The sequence below is a fragment of the Sinocyclocheilus rhinocerous genome, unplaced genomic scaffold (assembly GCF_001515625.1).
Source record: "Sinocyclocheilus rhinocerous isolate Xijiao unplaced genomic scaffold, SAMN03320098_v1.1 scaffold1099, whole genome shotgun sequence".
Lineage (NCBI taxonomy): Eukaryota > Metazoa > Chordata > Actinopteri > Cypriniformes > Cyprinidae > Sinocyclocheilus > Sinocyclocheilus rhinocerous.
In genome coordinates, this window is record NW_015634461.1 from 6,757 (window position 1) to 25,611 (window position 18,855).

Genomic DNA, 18,855 nt, shown 5'->3' on the forward strand with positions numbered 1-18,855 from the left:
ATGGCTTGAGGGTGAGTAAATTATGGGGTAATTTTCATTTTTGGGTGAACTATCCCTTTAACCACTCAATTAATTAATGGTACTTTCAGAAGTCATTTCTTTTTCTTAAATGTGTTGATTGCTATTTTGTTTTGTTTCCCAGCGGAAATTTTTTTTATAACTAGCCAAGGTGGTTTGCTGGTGTAACCTGGGCACCACACTGGTGTTATTTTAGTAGTATTTATATATTTATATATAGTATTTATTCATGTTTTTAATTAGTCTTTTTTTTTTTTACATTTTCTTTCTTTTTAGTATTTATTAATATACATTATTAATATATTTTTAGTAATTGTTATTATTATATGTAAAACTTTTTCATTATTTGTACTATTCATTTAAATATTTTAATAATAATTAAATATGTAAATATAAATAATTATTATATAAAATATTAATATCTTTAGTATTTATTAACATATCTAAGATAATATTCTTTTTAGTATTTAGTCATTTTTTTAGTTAGTTTTTATTTTTATATTTTCATTATTTAGATATTTATTAATATATTTTATTAACAATATTATTTTAATATGTATTGTATTATTATCTCTAAAAATATATCTAATATAATTTATTATTATAATAATATAATATATAATTGTTTTAGTGTTTATTAATGTTTTGAATTAGCTTTTTTATATTTTTATTATTTTTTTGTATATATTCATATATTTTTATTAATATCATTGATTTATTAACATGTTTAGTATTTATAAATATTTCGTTATTTTACAGCGTTTATTAATATTTTGAATTAGCATTTTTTTATTTTCAGATTTCATTTTCATTTTTTTTCCTGTGTGCTTTTCGTCATTTTTATTAGTTTTTTAATATGTGAAGCTATTTAGCTGTAATTTATTTAAATGTTAGTTTTAGTAATTTCAGTACTTCGATAAACTTCAATAAAACTTACTTAAGTTAGTTGCCAAGACAGCATTTCTCATTTTCATTTCAGTTATTAATTTCATCTAATATTTTATTTTATTTCAGATTTATTTCAATTAACAAAAACTATTTTTATTACTTTTAGTTAACGATAACAACACCACGCTGATCAGACTGGTCTAGGATGATTTTACAGGAGTTCTGGGCGGGTGTCAGTTGATCAGACCAGCTAAACCACCTTAAACCAGGAAAGACCAGCAAACCACCTTAGGCTGGATTAAGCTGTTTTTTTTTTTTTTCAAAGCAAGAAAGCAAAATAAATTAAGTTCTATTTCGGAACCCTTTGTACCCTGTTGCCATGGAGACCTGCCAGGGTTGAGACACAGGTCACACAGAGCAGCTGACCAGGAATCAGACACACAGTATCAGAGAGAGGAGAACAGGAACTGCACAGATCAGAGAAATACAGACCCATGAGGAGGTGCAGAGGAGGAGGAAAACAGAGGAAGAACAGCAGGAAGTCAGTGATCAAACCCTCATCATGCAGCTACAGACTAAAACTAGTCCCTAGAAGCCCGTGGTCTTTTCCAGGAGTGTGTTTGCACACAGAAAGAGTGAGAACGCACCTTGCCCTGGGCCTCCTTCAGCTGCTTCTCAGCTGCCGCTTGTTTCACGTTGGCCTCTCGCACCATCTTATGGGCCTCCTAGAAATGAGAGATGAACGCACACAGGTTTGTGACATGAAATACTTTTGGGAAACAGACATGTCCTGTGTCTGACATGCTTCGAAAATTATTTTGAATAGCATTTTGCTAATGTTTTTATGCATGCAGCATTTTTAGCCAATTTTACATGAATGGTGAGACTACATTGAACATTTTTTAAATATTAAAATATAAAAATAAAAAATAAAATTACAATTATAAATAAATATGATTCATTATTAATTATAAAATATATTTTTAAATGTATTACAAAATTAAATTGTATTAAATTGTAAAATATGTTTTTAAATGTAAAAATTAAATTGTATTAAATTGTAAAATATGTTTTTAAATGTAATATTAATTGTAAGACTATATGAAATATTTTTTTTAAATTACAAATATAATTAGAAATTAAAAATAAAATTACAATTATGAATAAAAATTCATTATTAATTATATTATTATATATTATAATTATATAAATATATTAATTATAAAATATATTTATATTTAATAATTAAATTACATTAAACTGTAGATTTAATTGTGTGGCTCCATAAATCAACAAAGAAATAAATAAATATGATTTATTTTTAAATGTATATAATTATATTAATAAATTAATTATTATAAAAATTATTTTATAATTTATTACAATATTCAATAATATTAAATTGTTAATTTGTTTTACAATAAAAATTAATTTGTCACCACAACATCATTTAAAATGAGCTACTAGAGGCAAAATGATTACTAAAAAATTGATGACCAAAGATACAATCCCTTAAACTAAAATGTAATATAATGTCAGTCTTCATGGCACATGTGTCAGTCTCTACACTGATACACAATAGTCTTCTCTGTTCACTGTCAATCTACTGCCAGTGATGATGTCACATTAGTCCCGCCCACCTCAAATAGACTGGCGGTCAATTCCTCCAGTTCCTGCTCCAGCTGATTCCTGACATGAGACAGTTTGACACACTCCTCGTCTTTCAACTTCAGCTCCTGAAAACACAGACGAGAGTCTATAAAGCATATTTGAATAGAACCGATTTGAATGTTAAATAAACACCAGTCTACCCAAAAACACACAGCTTTTGGCTTCACCAGATGTTAACTGATGGACTGGAGTGGTGTGGATTATTGTGGTGTTTTTATCAGCTGTTTGGACTCTCATTCTGACGGCACCCATTCACTGCAGAGCATCCATTGCTGAGCAAGTGATGTAATGCTACATTTCTCCAAACCTGTTCTGATGAAGAAACAAACTCATCTACATCTTGGATGGCCTGAGGGTGAGTACATTTCAGCAAATTTTCATTTCCGGGTGAACTATTCCTTTAAAGAACCAAAGCACTGATCTGAAGAACCTACAAGGAAACCTCAAGAACCTTTTTACACCGAAAACTGGTTCTTGGCGCAGAATAGAACAGAATAGAATATGTGGCACCTTTTGTGCAGCATCCAGCTGCTCTCGGAGGAATTCTGTTCCTTTCTCCTTGATCTCCAGAGAGGAACTCCGCAGACGGGACATGTTGTACGTCTCTCGTCTGTGTGCTCCTGCCTCCTCCTCCTCCTCCGGGGGCATCTTCTCCCGCTGCCCCACATCACCCCCCAGTCCAGGCCTCAGATCTGGCTCCAGGTCTACCAACCTGCAAGATTCACCAATTCACAAAAACACGATATCAAAAATCCAAAAGGAATATGTTCAGGATGCATATTGGACATTAATTATTACATTTAAACAAAATGTTTCAAGGCTATAAAACTAAATTAGATCCCACTGTGATTCCTAACTGTCCTGTTGCCAGTGTTGGGGAGTAACTAGTTACATGTAACAGAATTATGTAATTTAATTACAAAATAAATGTAAATGTAATCAGTTACAGTTACTGAGAAAAATGTGTAATTAAATTACAGTTACTTATGAAAATGTTAACGATTACAAAGGGGGTTACATTTGAATATTTTCACACACACACACACACACACACAGATTAAATTACAGTGATTGCTCTAAAATATGAGACACCAATGTTTCAGGAGTTTAGGACACAGAATACGACACATGCTTAATTGATAACTGTTTTATTTCCTATTTGGGTTTATGTACACGCTTTATTTAAGATTAACTGTTTTTTTCCAAGGCATTGTTAGATGCCAGTGTCTCCAGTCATATAGCTATGCAAAGATTTGATTTCCAAAACAGTATCTAGCTATTAAACTATTTCTTGTTAATTGTTATGATTTTAAATCAGTATTTAACCTCAGAATGATTTCAAAGTAAAAAGAGGTGCTAAAGTCTGATTTTGTGGTGGCTGTGCTTTAAAGGGGTCATATGATGCGATTTCAATTTTTCCTTTCTCTTTGGAGTGTTACAAGCTCTTGGTGCATAAAGAAGATCTGTAAAGTTGCAAAGACTAAAGTCTCAAATCCAAAGAGATATTCTTTATAAAAGTTAAGAGTCAGCCACGCCTACCTAAAACGGCTCGTTCTAACACGCCCCCACATATCTACCCCCTTTAAAATTAAATGATTATAATCTTAATTCAAGTGATGAAGACTTTTGAAACTTCCCAACACTGCCAATATCCAAACAAGGACCATCTCCAAATTCCTTTTACAATATAAGAATAATCTAGTCATGAAAACATAACGCCACACCCTCCTGCATATAGTCTGACAGAGCAGTTAATGATTTCGTACACGATCAAAATCAGCACTGACTGAACTTCAGGGCGGTTTATGTAACTTTGCGCTCCGCGGTAGTCGCGGCATTTTCCGTCTGCGCTCCCCGCCCTTCCCCTCACCGCGCCCGGCTACAGGACTCCCGCGACCCGCGGTCACCGCGCACCGCACACCCGCTCGCGTCAACAGTAATAATGTGACAATCTAACAAAGTTACAGTGTTACAAAGTTGCAGCTCCGCTTTCCCGAAATGAACAGAGATAAACAGTAAGAAAAATACCAATAGATCTCTAGAAACTTTGAAGTTTTCCGAACCCGACTGAGCTCTACAGCTGAGATCTAATCCAGATAAACACTCCGGAATCCGGATCCGAGCGAGAAGTCCGTGATGTTTTGTTTTGGGTCGGACAGTTTTTGCAGACTTTCCTCTGAGATTGAGCAGGAAAAATGTCCAGCTGTCAATCAAAGGTCACATGACCGAGCGGAGGCATCCAGGAATCACGTGATACGCCTCAGACAAATAGTTCAGTGTAACTATTCTATTCTGTTCTATTCTATTCTGTATGCTATTTATGATTATTATGTTATTTTGCTCCTTTCTTTATGTGTTATGTTATTTTATGTTACATTGTTTGCTCAGTTTTAGTATGTTCCCATCCATGGTTCTGTTATGTTGCATATATAATTTTATGTGCTATGTTATTTTTGTTCTATTGTTTTGTATGCTATGTTATGTTGTATTGTTCGTTCAATTCTGGTATTTTATATATTGTTTGTTCAGGTCTAGTATGTTTCACTCTGTTATGTTGCATATTATGTTATGTTATGTTACATTAAATTGTTTGTTCACTTCTAGTAGGTTATGTTTGTTCCATTCTGTTATGTTGTGTGTTATGTTATGTTACATTGTTTGTTCAGTTCTAGTATGTTGTGTATGTTATGTTACATTAAATTCTTTGTTCAGTTCTAGTATGTTATGTTCGTTCCATCCTGTTATGTTATATTATTATGTTATGTTAAATTATTTGTTCAGTTCTGGTATGTTATGTTGGTTCCATTGTGTTATGTTTTATTTTACGTTACATTATATACATTATATATATTACATTTATGCGTTACGTTGTTATGTTACATTAAATTGTTTGTTCAGTTCTAGTATGTTATGTTCGTTCCATCCTGTTATGTTATGTTATATTATTATGTTATGTTAAATTATTTGTTCAGTTCTGGTATGTTATGTTGGTTCCATTGTGTTATGTTTTATTTTACGTTACATTATATACATTATATATATTACATTTATACGTTACGTTGTTATGTTACATTAAATTGTTTGTTCAGTTCTAGTATGTTATGTTTGTTCCATTCTGTCTGTGTGTTGTTATACGTTGCGTTATGTTGTGCTATGTTATGTTACGTTACGCTATGTTATGTTACGTTGCGTTATGTGAAGTTACGCTATGTTACGTTACATTATGTTACATTAAATTGTTCAGTTCTGGTATGTTATGTTGGTTTTATTGTGTTATGTTATGTTGTTATGTTTCATTAAATTGTTTGTTCAGTTGTAGTATGTTTGTTCCATTCTGTTATTTTGTTATGTTATGTTGTTTATTCAGTTCTGATATGTTGTTTGTTCCATTATGTTATGTTGCGTATGTTATTTTATGTGTTGTGTTTTGTTGAGTAAATTTGTTATATATGTTGTATTTTTGTTATATTATGTTGTTACTTAAATGTTCCTAGTTCTGATTGATTTTCACACATTGATATTGTGTGCCTACAGTTCTGCTCATTCAGCAGGATGCGTTTAAATCCTCATTATACATTCACAAAAATAATTGTGGGTGAAAGATTTTGCTCACCATTTAGCAGTTGTTCATAACATTAGACGTTATTGAAGTTAAATCTATAAAAAGCAAACAGAGTAATACTATGGTACTTTTTGTGGTGAAATCTTGACGTACCTCCCGACCGGGCATCTCTCTTTCTCTGCTGTATGCTGATCCGTAAAATCACCTTTGCCAAAAAATGTAGGTGACGAGTATACAGCTATCCCAGAATTCCCTGCCACCAGCACCTCGTACCCTGGAACAGACCTGGAGCGTGCAGGAGTTGAGGAGGAGAGCTGCACACGATGGATTCCTTCAAAGGCGTCCATCACAGAAAGTATATTCCCAGTCTAGCACCTCTTAAAAACACACACTCGCCGTGAGTGCACTCACTTCAGCTGCATTTCTCACAGCCAGCCTGTTAAATACAGAGAGATTAGATTCACATTCAGAGATTAAGACTTTGTAGTTTTTTTTCATGCATCACTGCTAAAGTTTCCATTCAGTTCATCAAAGTGTAACTAAAGCATTGCACCATAACCTAATGTTTGCAAAAATGTAGTTAAATATCTACCTAACATGCTCTCAAAGAGACAAAACTGGAAAGTATTTAAATATGAAAATGGATAAATACTCAGACTACAACTACAACATTTATTCTTTTTATACATAAAAGTATAAAATAATTATATATGCTGTAAACTGGAAATAAAAGTTATGACATTAATGATATGATAAAATGTTCAAAAAAATTTTGTAGTTGCTTTTGATATAGAAAGGGTGAAGTGTAAGTGTCATTTTAAAATGCGCCATATAATAGGATGTATCAAACGTCTCCGAGTCCTTCCCATGTCAAATACAATGACAGAACACAACAGAACAATCAGGCTTACCCCAGTGACCTAATGCGGCTTTTTCTCCACAGACTCTTCATGCAAAAGCACTTTCAAATACCCTACTCTCGTTAAATACACTCTCAGATGCTATTAGCATGTTTTGAGTATCTAAACAGTTGCAGGTCTTCACACTGGATGACACAAGTTGCACTGTCGTTCCAACCCTGAACGGAGTTCCAGCACTTGTGTTCAGGCATGGGTTAATGAAATGGGGCCACACGCAGAGGTGCATTTCCTCCACTAGAGGGCCCTACATAGTGCACTAAACACCCTGCTGAGGGCCTCTGTGATCAGAAAGTGTTTATTGGAGCCTAAACTCCACATGATAGATTAAGAAATGTTGATTTCCTGTGCATCTACATAATATTTACATTTCATAACTGCAATTAATACATGACTCTTTTAATGGAGAATGTGTGAGTGTTTGTGCGTGTGTGAGTTTTGAAAGATTTGCTCAGATTAACAAACCCCCCAGTTTTCCACAATGCCTCTTTGTTAGTGGAAAACAGATTAACAGGTCAAGTGACCGGAGGTGTGGGTGTCTCTGCTCGATCTTTCCCGTCTTTAACGGTTCCGGTAAAGACGTCAACTCCCAAAACATCACACGCTGTGAGTAGAGTTGCTTTTTTCTTACAGATACAATGTTTCAGGCCTACAGACAAGGAATGGAAAGCAGTTGCATTTGATATGATGGACGTACAGTCTGATGTTTTCTGTTTCTCTTTTAATACTTCTCACATTTGCTTCATTTGACCCATGCATTTGAATATAACTGGCTTGTTGCAATTAGTTTAGATGCTGATGCATGCTTACTAACATCTGATTCAGCCAGTGCTGAGCATGCATGCATGTGTTTCCTGGTGTAGATGTCCATGCTTATCATCTCTAATCAAGGTCAGTAGAGACTGTGATTGACAGGCTGTGAGTGGTCTTCCTGTCCAGCGATGACGGTGACATACTCACGGCGGGTGGCAGATGCGCGCCTGGGCACCTTTTATCGCCTGCTTCTGCGATGGAAAGGAAGCATCTACAAACTGTTATATCGAGAGCTGCTGATCTTCACTGTGATGTATGGCACCATCAGCATCACATACAGGTGAACACTGATTCTTCACTTTCTTTACTTGAGCCAAGCTTATAGTGATGGTACGATGGTAAAGTAATGGTGTTAGATAGATATACCATGGTGTTTTGATATGTATCATGGTATTAAAAGACAAAAGTGCCATGTTTTTAAGACATATATCATGGTAGCATTATCAAGTACATGGTATGTTCAAGAATACTGTGGTACTAATATTTACAATAGTAGTAGTATAGTATTTCTGGAAGTATGTTGGCGTAACATGTATATGAATTTCAGTAGCGCTGGTATATTTCAAAGTACCATGATTGATATCTTATTTGGACTTTATGGCATTACATATGGCATTGCCTACCATGCTACATGTCCAAAAACATGGGATTACCTTTGTACCATGTCTAAAAACACGATAATACCATGGCACTTTGATATACTATGGTGCTAATAAATTATATACCAAATCCATATACCATGGTATTTTCATATTTTGAATTTACTGCAAAGATGCAGTATGGTACTACCATGGTACATCCCTAAAAACATGTTACTACCATAGTACATGTTCAAAATGTTTCAGAGTACCATAATATTACCATCACTTTACCATGGTATTTTTTTTTTTTTGTAAGGACATGTACTTACTAAAGTACTACCATAAGGATTTGGGACATGGTACCATGACATTACCATGTTTATTTTTTAACGTTTACCATATTTAGTAGCACAGTATTGTTGAAAGTATATTGGAGTAACATGTAAATACATTTCAGTATCAGTGGTTGTACCATGGTACTTTTTTAGGTTTGAAATGTATATGGTACTCCAAAAGCTATTTCAAAGATTACCATGGTAAATAAAAATATATTAATACTATGGTATTTTAATATGTACCAGGATACTACAGTAAATGATTACCATATTTATATACCATGGCATTACCTGTCATGGTACATGTCCAAAAAACGTGGTACTTTGATATACTATGGTACTCAAGCGTGTATGTTTGATTTTGGGTATCATGTTTGATCAAAATTACTGCTGGGGACAATTTAGTAGTCACTGGATATCGACAGGGACATGTCCCGAGCATCCCTAATAAATTCTTCGCCCTTGATGGTGCTAACTGATTACCAAATCCATATGGTCAAGTTACTGCAAAGAATGGTAAAACTTTATTTTAAGGTGTCATTGTTACAGTGTAATTATACATTTAAGTACTGAGTAACATTAATTAACTACATGTACTTACTATATGATTAGGATTAGGGTTTGTCTTAGTGTTACTCGCATGTAATTATGCATAATTTATTGTTATTATAATAAAGCAATAAGCCCCAAGAAGCCGTGGTTTACAGTGAATTTATAACAGCTAAGGGGCGTTGTTAGGCACGACACGAAGCAGAGTTCCTAAAACCCCCTTAGCTGTTATAAATTCACTGTAAACCATGGCTTCACGGGGCTTATTGCTTTTATAAAACGGTTATTCCATATACGTAGTAAGGTTTCACAAAATAGAACAGAGCAAATAAAGTGTAATATTAATAAAAGCATTATTCTTCCGCCAAACAATGTAGTTCCTCTGAATCGGTTGTGGTTCCAACAAAGTGGTTGCCGAGCAACACACAGAAGTAAACAAAGGTGTATTGTTTGTAGAGTAATTTACAACAGCTTCGAACTTGGCTCAACCAATCAGAATCAAGGACCGGAACCATCCGTTTTATAATAGTAAGTACATGTAACATGTGTAACAAGGACACCTTAAAATAAAGTGTTACCCAAAGAATTGAATGAGTGGTGCATCTCTAAATTCATAATGTTACTGTTGTAACATCAGAAAAAAGCATTGTAAGGGTGTTTTGTCCGTGCAAATTATTGTTCAAATTTTCTTTCAGTCTACAGTGACAAAGAGTTTTACTTTTAATAGTTTTATTTAATAAATCACCAGTTATTGAAATATGCACTCTTTGATTGACAGGTGTATACTGACTGAAGAGCAGTGCAGGATGTTCGAGAAGCTCTCCGTGTACTGCGATCAGTAAGCGCAACTGATTCCCGTGTCATTCGTACTGGGTAAACCTGATTTACAGTAGTGCTTTTTTTGGGATTAAAACAATCAATTCTCAACTTCTCTCTCTTCTTGCAGGTTTCTACGTGACTCTTGTGGTGACTCGTTGGTGGGGTCAGTTCGAGAGCATCCCGTGGCCGGATCGCCTGTCAGCGCTGGTTAGCGGACACGTCTGGGGTGCAGATGAAGGGGCCAGACTCGTCTGCAGGAGTCTAATGCGTTACGCCAACCTGTCAGGCATCCTGATCTACCGCTCGGTCAGCACCGCCGTCTACAAGAGGTTCCCGACCATGAGCCACCTGGTTCAAGCAGGGGATTCAGGCCAAGAAATGTGGCCTAGAACAGCGATTAAAGCCATGTTTTGTGCCGCTACCTTTCAGTATCTGGGATTTAACCTCAAAGGGGAAACAGGAAGGAATTACGGCCAGATCCCTAAGAGCTTTGGCTGTATATAGTTCACACAAACGTAAATTCTGTCATAATTTACTCAACCTCATGTCAAGTCACTTTTATTTATACAGTGCTGGACTGTTTTATTCTATACAATAAAAGTGAATGGGGCTGCAAAAATGACAAAAACCCTGTAAAAGTGCTTTGTACTTTTGTAGGGGGGCATTGTAATTGTACCAAATCCTTGTTAATGTACTACATAAAGTCTGTAAGATTGTACCTTTTACATCCTAGTCTAGTTTTAATATTAGAAACAGTAGGCTACTAATAGTATTAGTTATGTATTTTTTTAAGCTATGCCTCTGGATAATTGATTTTTAGAATAGAGATCACCGTTCTCCCACGATTCTGAAAACAAAACATTAGACAACCAAACAAAATAATTTGTAGGACAATTTACTTGAGTTTCTGAAAAAATGCTTATTTAATGTTATAAATGAGTCTATTTGAAAATATTTATTCATTTAAATGAATTCATTACGTAAAAAATAATTTGAAATAAATATATAATGTTTCGTCCGGAGATTTTGAACGTAGGCCTATCTCTTGAATGAATGATTCAGACATCAAATACATTTTAACAGTCACTGGTCACCACCTACTGGCATAATGTAACATATACAATCTTTCTGGATCAGCGGCTGCACGAAAGCAGGTTTAAATATTCGGATGTGATTGTGATTTCAAAGGCTTAATAGACATAGCGGAATCATCGTCATTTAGAAATAAGATTGTGTTTGTTTGAATCGAGATCACGATCTTTTAATGATTAATCGTGCATACAAATGAGCCTGTAGCCTATGTATTTTTGTATGTCATATTTGTACCAGACCTCAAAGGTAACCTGGGCCCCCCCCCCCCGTGATTTTTGGAGCTTGACAGCCCCTGATCACTGTATGATTTCATGCAAAAGAGCAAAGTCAACATTCTTCATTTTGGGAGAAAGTCATATGGGTTGAAAACTCTCCTGTACTGTAGGTCTGATGACGGCTGAGGAACTGAGGCAGTTAGAGGAACTGCCCTCCCCTCATAATAAGTTCTGGGTTCCCTGCATGTGGTTTGTCAGTCTGGCCATGAGAGCTCGATCTGAAGGACGCATCAATAATGACGTCGCAATGACCGCCATCCTCAACGTATGTCTGTCTGTGTATATATAGACTCATCACTCCTGTGATTCTGATTGTATATGTGTCATAAATATCACTTTTTTTTACCAGAATATTTCGTATAGAATAAAAATGTTTGGTTAATATCCGATTTTATTTTACTGTTTTAATGTTTGCCATTTATGATGATGGTATTTATCATAGAATACCATTTGTAATATATTCAAGAAAACTCATATATGCAGTGCTGGGTAGTAACTGACAGTGTTGGGGAAAGTTACTTTTAAAAGTAATGCATTACAATATTGCGTTACTCTATAAAAAAGTAACTAATTTGAAAATAGTCCCCAGTACGCTCCCTGTGCAAGCAGGTGGTCACGTTGGTTATGTTGACGGAAGTTAGCCTATTTTCAGGTGCTGCGTAATATCATTGCGCCTGCTGCACCCATGGTACGGCAGCAAAGTTCCTTGATTATTACGCCGGAATGAGAGTATAGTTCCTAGCCATATCGGCCTAGAAAATCGCAACTTTTCATTTTCCTTCGATCTCAGTACATGATATAACTACAGAAGGGTCAAGTTTAAAATAGGAAAAATATAGAAACTCTTTGATCATTTTTGAGCGAGATGCTAACGGTCTAATCAGATTCAATAATCTATGCTAAGCTAAGCTAAAAGTGCTACGCCAGACCCGGAGATCGGCTGAATGGATTCGAAAACGGTAAAACTCAACTGTTTAACTCTAGGGGAGTTGGAAAATGAGCCTATTTTCAAAAATAGTGGAGTGTTCCTTTAAACAATTTGTAAATGTCCTGTGCTCTCTGATAGGTTGTAACCGTGGCTGTGTACAGTTTCTTTTTGGCTTGTCTGATTGGTCGGCAGTTCCTCGACCCCGCCCAGGATTACCCGGGTCACAACCTTGACTTCTACCTGCCCGTCTTCACCTTACTGCAGTTCTTCTTCTATGTGGGCTGGCTCAAGGTGTGTTATCTTATTAGCGAAGTATCACATTAGTTAGGGCTCCACTCCACACTCACCGTCCCTAATAACTGGTTTTATCGAATAAAATTACTGTTTAGCTCTAAATAAACATTGCCTAATTATATGGAGTTCAATGCAGCTGACATGACATACACAAAACTTGGTTATACATACAAATTTAATGAAACACCACTTTAATAATGGTTACATCACACTGATGTAATGTAGCTACATCATCTTTAACAAAAAAAGTCAGAAAATAATTGCATTGGTGTGTTTTCAGGTGGCAGAGCAGCTCATTAATCCATTTGGGGAGGATGACAATGACTTTGAGACAAACTGGCTGGTGGACCGTAATTTTATTATATGTTGGGGTGGGATACTAATGACATGTTTCTTGATCTCCTTTGTGTCATTCTGTCTTGTCTTGCTCTGTGGATTTCAATTACAGCATTGCAGTTTTCAGTTACTGATGCCATTGTAGAAATACTCATGCAAGACTATTTGTTACACAATATGACTTTATTTTGCACCTGAAAATATCTAATAATACAATATATTATTATGATATAATGGAGTATTTTTAGTGCACTTTTTTATACCTGCATCAAATCTTTAGTTTTGTGTCACATGAGCCAACATTGCAGCATTGCTAAGGTGTTAAACATTAATATTTCTCCTTTTTGTAAGCACCTGTGCTTATACAAACATAAATAGATGTGTCTTTCCCCCAGGTGTCTCTGCTGTCAGTGGATGAGATGTATGATCTGGTTCCTCTGGTTGAGAGAGATAAATACTGGGATGAATCTGAACCTCAGCCGCCTTACACAGCTGCCAGCGCCGAAAACACTGCAAACCCTCATTTATGGGATCTGCTTTGGACATCAGGTGACACACACACACACACACACACTTACTTAAACCCACCGATGTACAACTACAGCACACACATGCACATTTTGGGTTCACAAACAAAATTCAGTCAAAACATGCTTCAGATTTTTATTAAAAAATCTTTTGTAGATTCTCTTGATTCTATAGCCACTTTTTTTTTACTTCTGTAATGTGACATTTCTAAGTGAAACAGGATATTCAGCTGAAAATATAAACCCCCTCTATATATAATGTGTTAACAAGTAAATAAAGGTTAAATAATTGAAGGTTAAATAATGATGATCTGTGGTTTTTTAAAACAATACCAGATACTGATAACAGTAATTGTAATTTAAGTGATTTTCTTATGTCAAGTAATTAATTTATTTTTCTTATTTAAGGCAGCACATGTGATTAGGGTAAAAAACTCACTGATTGATTAGTACATTACGACAATTTATTTGTATTACACGGTTTCTAAAATGTTATGTTTAAATATGCAAATGAGGTATCATCTAGTTAAAGGGATAGTTCACCGAAAAAATTAAAATTCTGTCATTAATTACTCACCCTCATGTCGTTCCAAACCCGTAAGATCTTTGTTCAGCTACGGAACACAAATTAAGATATTTTTTAATGAAATCCGAGAGCTCTCTGACCCTGCATAGACAGCAATGCAACTGAATTGTTTCCAGGCCCAGAAACGTAGTAAGGACATCGTTAAAACAGTCCATGTGATATCAGTGGTTCAAGCTTAATTTTACGAAGCTACGAGAATACTTTTTGTGTGCAAAGAAAGCAAAATAACGACTTTATTCAACAATTCTTCTCCCCGAGTTACCGTCTTCCGCCATTATGGAGAGTACCACGACACATGCGTCTATGTTCCTCTGCATGTAAACAACATATGCGCGTGGTGCTGCTGACGTGCTGCTGCTGTTGTTTACGTGCAGAGGAAGGAATGCACACGAATGCGTCGTGGTACTCTCCATAATGGCGGAAGACGGTAAACATTTTCAGAGTGTTTTGAGGAATTTTATATTAGAAATTGTATACATAAATTGTATGTTATATAAATCAGATGAATGATATATGAACAAACCTCTCTGTAAAAACCTTCAGAATATATATTGGAATAAAATGGTTTGGTGTACATAAATGCTGCTGAATTGGAGAAAAACTCATTTTGAGAAAACTGCCTTTAAAGATATGTATTATAATGAAAATCTACAGATGTAAAATTGGTAAAGTGTAATAAAATAATCAAAAACATGAATGCGTATTTTGGATGTTTTCTTTACACGAGACTTGTCATGAAAGCAAAATAGCCTAAAATAACAAAATTGACCAGTGAAAAAACAATGGTTTGCATGTAGTGGCTTGCCTTAAATTATTATTATATGTTGGGGTGGGATAATATTACGGATTTATGCTGTATGTAATGCATGTTATTAAAGTCTACTGTGTTTTACAATCAACACATAAGGCTTTTTGGCTAGGTTTAAAGGGGTCATATGACGTTGCTAAAAAAAGAACATTATTTTGTGTATTTGGTGTAATTAAATGTGTTTATGTGGTTTAAGGTTCAAAAAACATTATTTTCCACATACTGTACATTATTGTTTCTCCTCTATGCCCCGCCTTTTTGTAGTCTACTCTCCCAGGCCCAGGAAACAGTCCTCCATAAAATGCGTTGCACACACTCAAATATTTGTTCTGAAGTGTTCTGGAACAGTGTTGTAAATACAACTTAACCACTGATTTCTAGTTGTGTCCTCTTTTGGAAGGCCAAACAAAGTATGTTCGCTTTCGCAAAGAAACACAGCGTCTCCACAACATGGCGGCAGCAGCAACAATACTACAGCGAGAATCAATGTTACGCCTTCTTTCTTTGCATGAACATTTGGGCAGTGTTATGCAAATCTTCCCACACAGTGACGTAGATATGTGGGGGCGTGTTAGAACGAGGCATTTTAGGAGGGTGTGGACTTTTATAAAGAAGATCTCTTTGGGTTTGAGACTTTAGTCTTTGCAACTTTACAGATCTTCTTTATGCACCAAGAGCTTGTAACACTCCAAAGAGAAAGGAAAACTTGAAATCGCATCATATGACCCCTTTAATAGAAATAGAACTGTCAAAAAAGTAAATTTTTATTTCATGGTGACCTTTAACCAAGTTGCATAGATCAGTAAAAATGAGCCAGGCAATATTTTTTTAAGATTTAAAAGCACGTTTTGTCTAACATAATCAAGGTCACCGTTCTTTCTCTGTCTCTCAGCGTTCCCAAAGAGGAAATGGAATTCCAGCACAATCTGGAGCAGATTAAAGAACACGAGGAAGCCAATCATTCCACTCCATTTCTAGGCAGCTTGAGTCGCATTCTGAGCGTCCAGTCACCCAATTTCCCCCGCTCTACACCCACATCCCGAGTCTCCCTCCTGCGGCGACGTCCCTGTGCCCCCTTCTCTCGCTTCCCCCTTTACCTCCATCCCGAGATCTCTCCGATGCCCAGCCACGCCCGGAACACTGACATGGAGGACGCATTCTCATCCATGCCTCTATACGAAAGACCCGGTTTCTACAGTTGCCCTCAGATGCCCATCCACTGCGTCCCTCCGTCCATTCCTCGCCCAAGACCACGAAGAGCACACGGCGACAGCTCCAGCTCCCTGGCGCATCCGTTGATGGGCTCGCAAGTCCTGGCTCCGCCTGACATGCCCGCTCCTCCTTCCTCCGCCTTCCCTTGGGTGGGTGAAGACAGCGAACATTCGGGTCCCGCTTTCTCCTTTCCAGACCCTGTGCCCGAGATGTTACCCAAAGTATGGCAGAGTCAAGGGTTGCCGTCGCGCCGCCCCCTGCCTCTGCGACTCTCTTCGGAGACATCCCCATCTCCGTCTACACCCAAAAGGGTGTTTTCTTTCACTCCTCCAACTTGGTCGCAAGCTCAAATCAATACCGCCAGTTCAGGGAGTGTGAACGCAGCTGCGACTTCAAACAGCAACAACAACCTATGCAACGGCATGACAAACAACCCCTGGCCAATCAGCAGAAGCACCACTGCAAGCACAGCCAATCCCGTCAGCCCAAGTCCCACAGCGACTCAGCAGACAGCCAATCAGCACAACTCTGCCAACGACTCTGGCATCTCATTGGCTGAGGGGGATCTGGTGGGTGCTGCGGTGAAAACGAAGGAACAGCTCTGAGTTGGATGGAAAATACCAGCCTAGACCAGCATGGATTCTCTTCCAGACTGGTTTAGAGCTGGTCTAAATGGTTTAGATATGTTTATCTTTGCCTTGGGTGAGTGAAGATACTGAACATTCGGGTCCTGCTTTCTCCTCTCCGGACCCTGTACCCAAACTGTTATCTAAAGTATGCCTTAGTCAAGGGTTGCCATAGCACCTGGACACAGCCCAATCAACATTTACACCAGAGAGGGTGCTTTCTTTCACCCCTCCATTTTGGCCGCAAACTCAGATCAACACCGCCAGTTCAGGAAGTGTGAATGTGGCCGTGACGTCAAACAGCAACATTAACCTGTGCAACAATGCGGCAAACAACCCCTGGCCAATCAGTAGAAGCACCACTGCAAGCACAGCCAATCCCGTCAGCCCAAGCCCCACGGCGACTCAGCAGACAGCCAATCAGCACAACTCTGCCAACGACTCTGGAATCTCATTGGCTGAGGGGGATCTGTTGGGTGCTGCGATGAAAAAGAAGGAACAGCTCTGAGTTAGGTGGAAAATACCAGCTAAGACTAGCATGGATACTCTTCCAGACTGGTTTAGAGCTGGTCTAGCATGTTTTTGCCTACATTTAAGACATTTTAAGAAACCTCAGTAGCGGAAGTCGTCATAGCTGGGTAAACGTCTGCAGTGGTGAACAGAAATTCCGATTTGCCCCAACAGCAAAAGAAAAAAAAAAAAATCCACGGTAGACTTTCTGACATTCTAAAAGAGGAAAAAAATATTGAGAGATTGATTATGTTGAGAAGTGAGGAAGATGTTTAATTGCCATCACTCCCTTAGCTGTTGTATTAGAAACACTCATGCAGAAACTAGTTTTAAGTTAATGGCAAGGTCACAAAACACAAAGTATAGTGCTTTTTACAAAATATTAACATTTTAGATTACCTTTGCTAGATTTATGATGTTAATAACTGTGGAAATACGCCATCATAGTCTATAAAAAGGGTAACATGCATAAGTTGATAAATTCCATCAATCAAACGGATAATTTGACATGGTTTCCAGTCATTATTATTATTATTATTTTATTATGTTATTATTTTTTATTATGCTGTACAGTATGTGGGTGGAGACAGGTCTCATAAATCAGTAAAATCACTTGAACTTCTCAGTCTTGTTTATGTAACTCAGTGGTCATGTGATCTCCACTGTCACTAGTATAGTTTCCATTTGCATAAACATTGTTGCAGAATATCTAAAAATATGTATTTTTTAGATTATAAAACCAAATTGTATAAAAAAGAGAAGGTCCAGATCCACACAGAGATCCATTCCAAACAGCCAGTGGTGCAGAACAAACCTCCCAAACACAATGCATCATGGGACTGTAACAGAATTAAACGGTTTTGTACCAACCTGTGCACTTTACACTGATTATTAATTTTCAGAATGAGATGAAAAGAGGGTAAAATCAAAGCCCTGGTTATTTTGGCTTGATTTTACTGCAGAATATTTATAGTCGGCATGCAAATGTTGAACATGTTTGACTTTATTATTTTTGCCACTCAGAAGGTATATAAACATGCATTTCTTCTTTATTTGTATGTATTAAGAGTAGATATTATGGCTACGTACCCAATGGAAAACTAGCATATCGTTTTGTTTTGCAGTGCATTCACATCTAGATTTTTTTATTCATCTATTCTTAAATATTTGATATAAACTATAGGAATTTTCGTGACCTTCTAGGCCTGTGTGATTAAGTGCTATTTTAGTATCATTAATATACTATTATAGTTTTTTTATATTTTCCATTTTAATTTTAGTTTAAGTTTTTGTAATTTTGTTGTGTTTTGGTCTAGATTTTTTTTTCTGGCTCACTTTCACTTAAAAGCTTAAATAAATTCTGCATCTATTCTTAAATAATTTATATATCGGAATTTCCATGAATTTTCTAGGTCTGTGTGATTAATAAATCACATATTAAGTGTTGTTCTAGTATTAGGGATGCACCGATACCGATACTGGTATCGGTATCGGGCCCGATACTGGCC

The 18,855-nt window shown here is 36.4% G+C and overlaps 2 protein-coding genes and 1 pseudogene across 2 annotated transcripts in view; 1 reads left to right on the top strand and 2 right to left on the bottom strand.

Annotated features, from left to right (window-relative positions):
- LOC107745561 (guanine nucleotide exchange factor for Rab-3A-like) overlaps nt 1–7,121 on the bottom strand; it is a gene marked incomplete at its 3' end in the record, with an annotated part of 13,874 nt that extends 6,753 nt beyond the window's left edge. Inside the window, exons 1-5 of the mRNA XM_016559453.1 lie at nt 7,051–7,121; nt 6,293–6,575; nt 3,088–3,289; nt 2,547–2,642; nt 1,554–1,631 (exon numbers count right to left, since the gene is read on the bottom strand). Coding sequence (XP_016414939.1) covers nt 1,554–1,631; nt 2,547–2,642; nt 3,088–3,289; nt 6,293–6,486 — 570 coding nt within the window. The remainder of the gene's footprint in view (nt 1–1,553; nt 1,632–2,546; nt 2,643–3,087; nt 3,290–6,292; nt 6,576–7,050) is intronic.
- A 437-nt stretch (nt 7,122–7,558) lies between these two features.
- Nucleotides 7,559–16,900, top strand: LOC107745562 (bestrophin-2-like; annotated as a pseudogene).
- A 357-nt stretch (nt 16,901–17,257) lies between these two features.
- LOC107745563 (ferritin, heavy subunit-like) overlaps nt 17,258–18,855 on the bottom strand; it is a 5,164-nt gene continuing 3,566 nt past the window's right edge. Inside the window, exon 6 of the mRNA XM_016559455.1 lies at nt 17,258–17,316. Coding sequence (XP_016414941.1) covers nt 17,258–17,316 — 59 coding nt within the window. The remainder of the gene's footprint in view (nt 17,317–18,855) is intronic.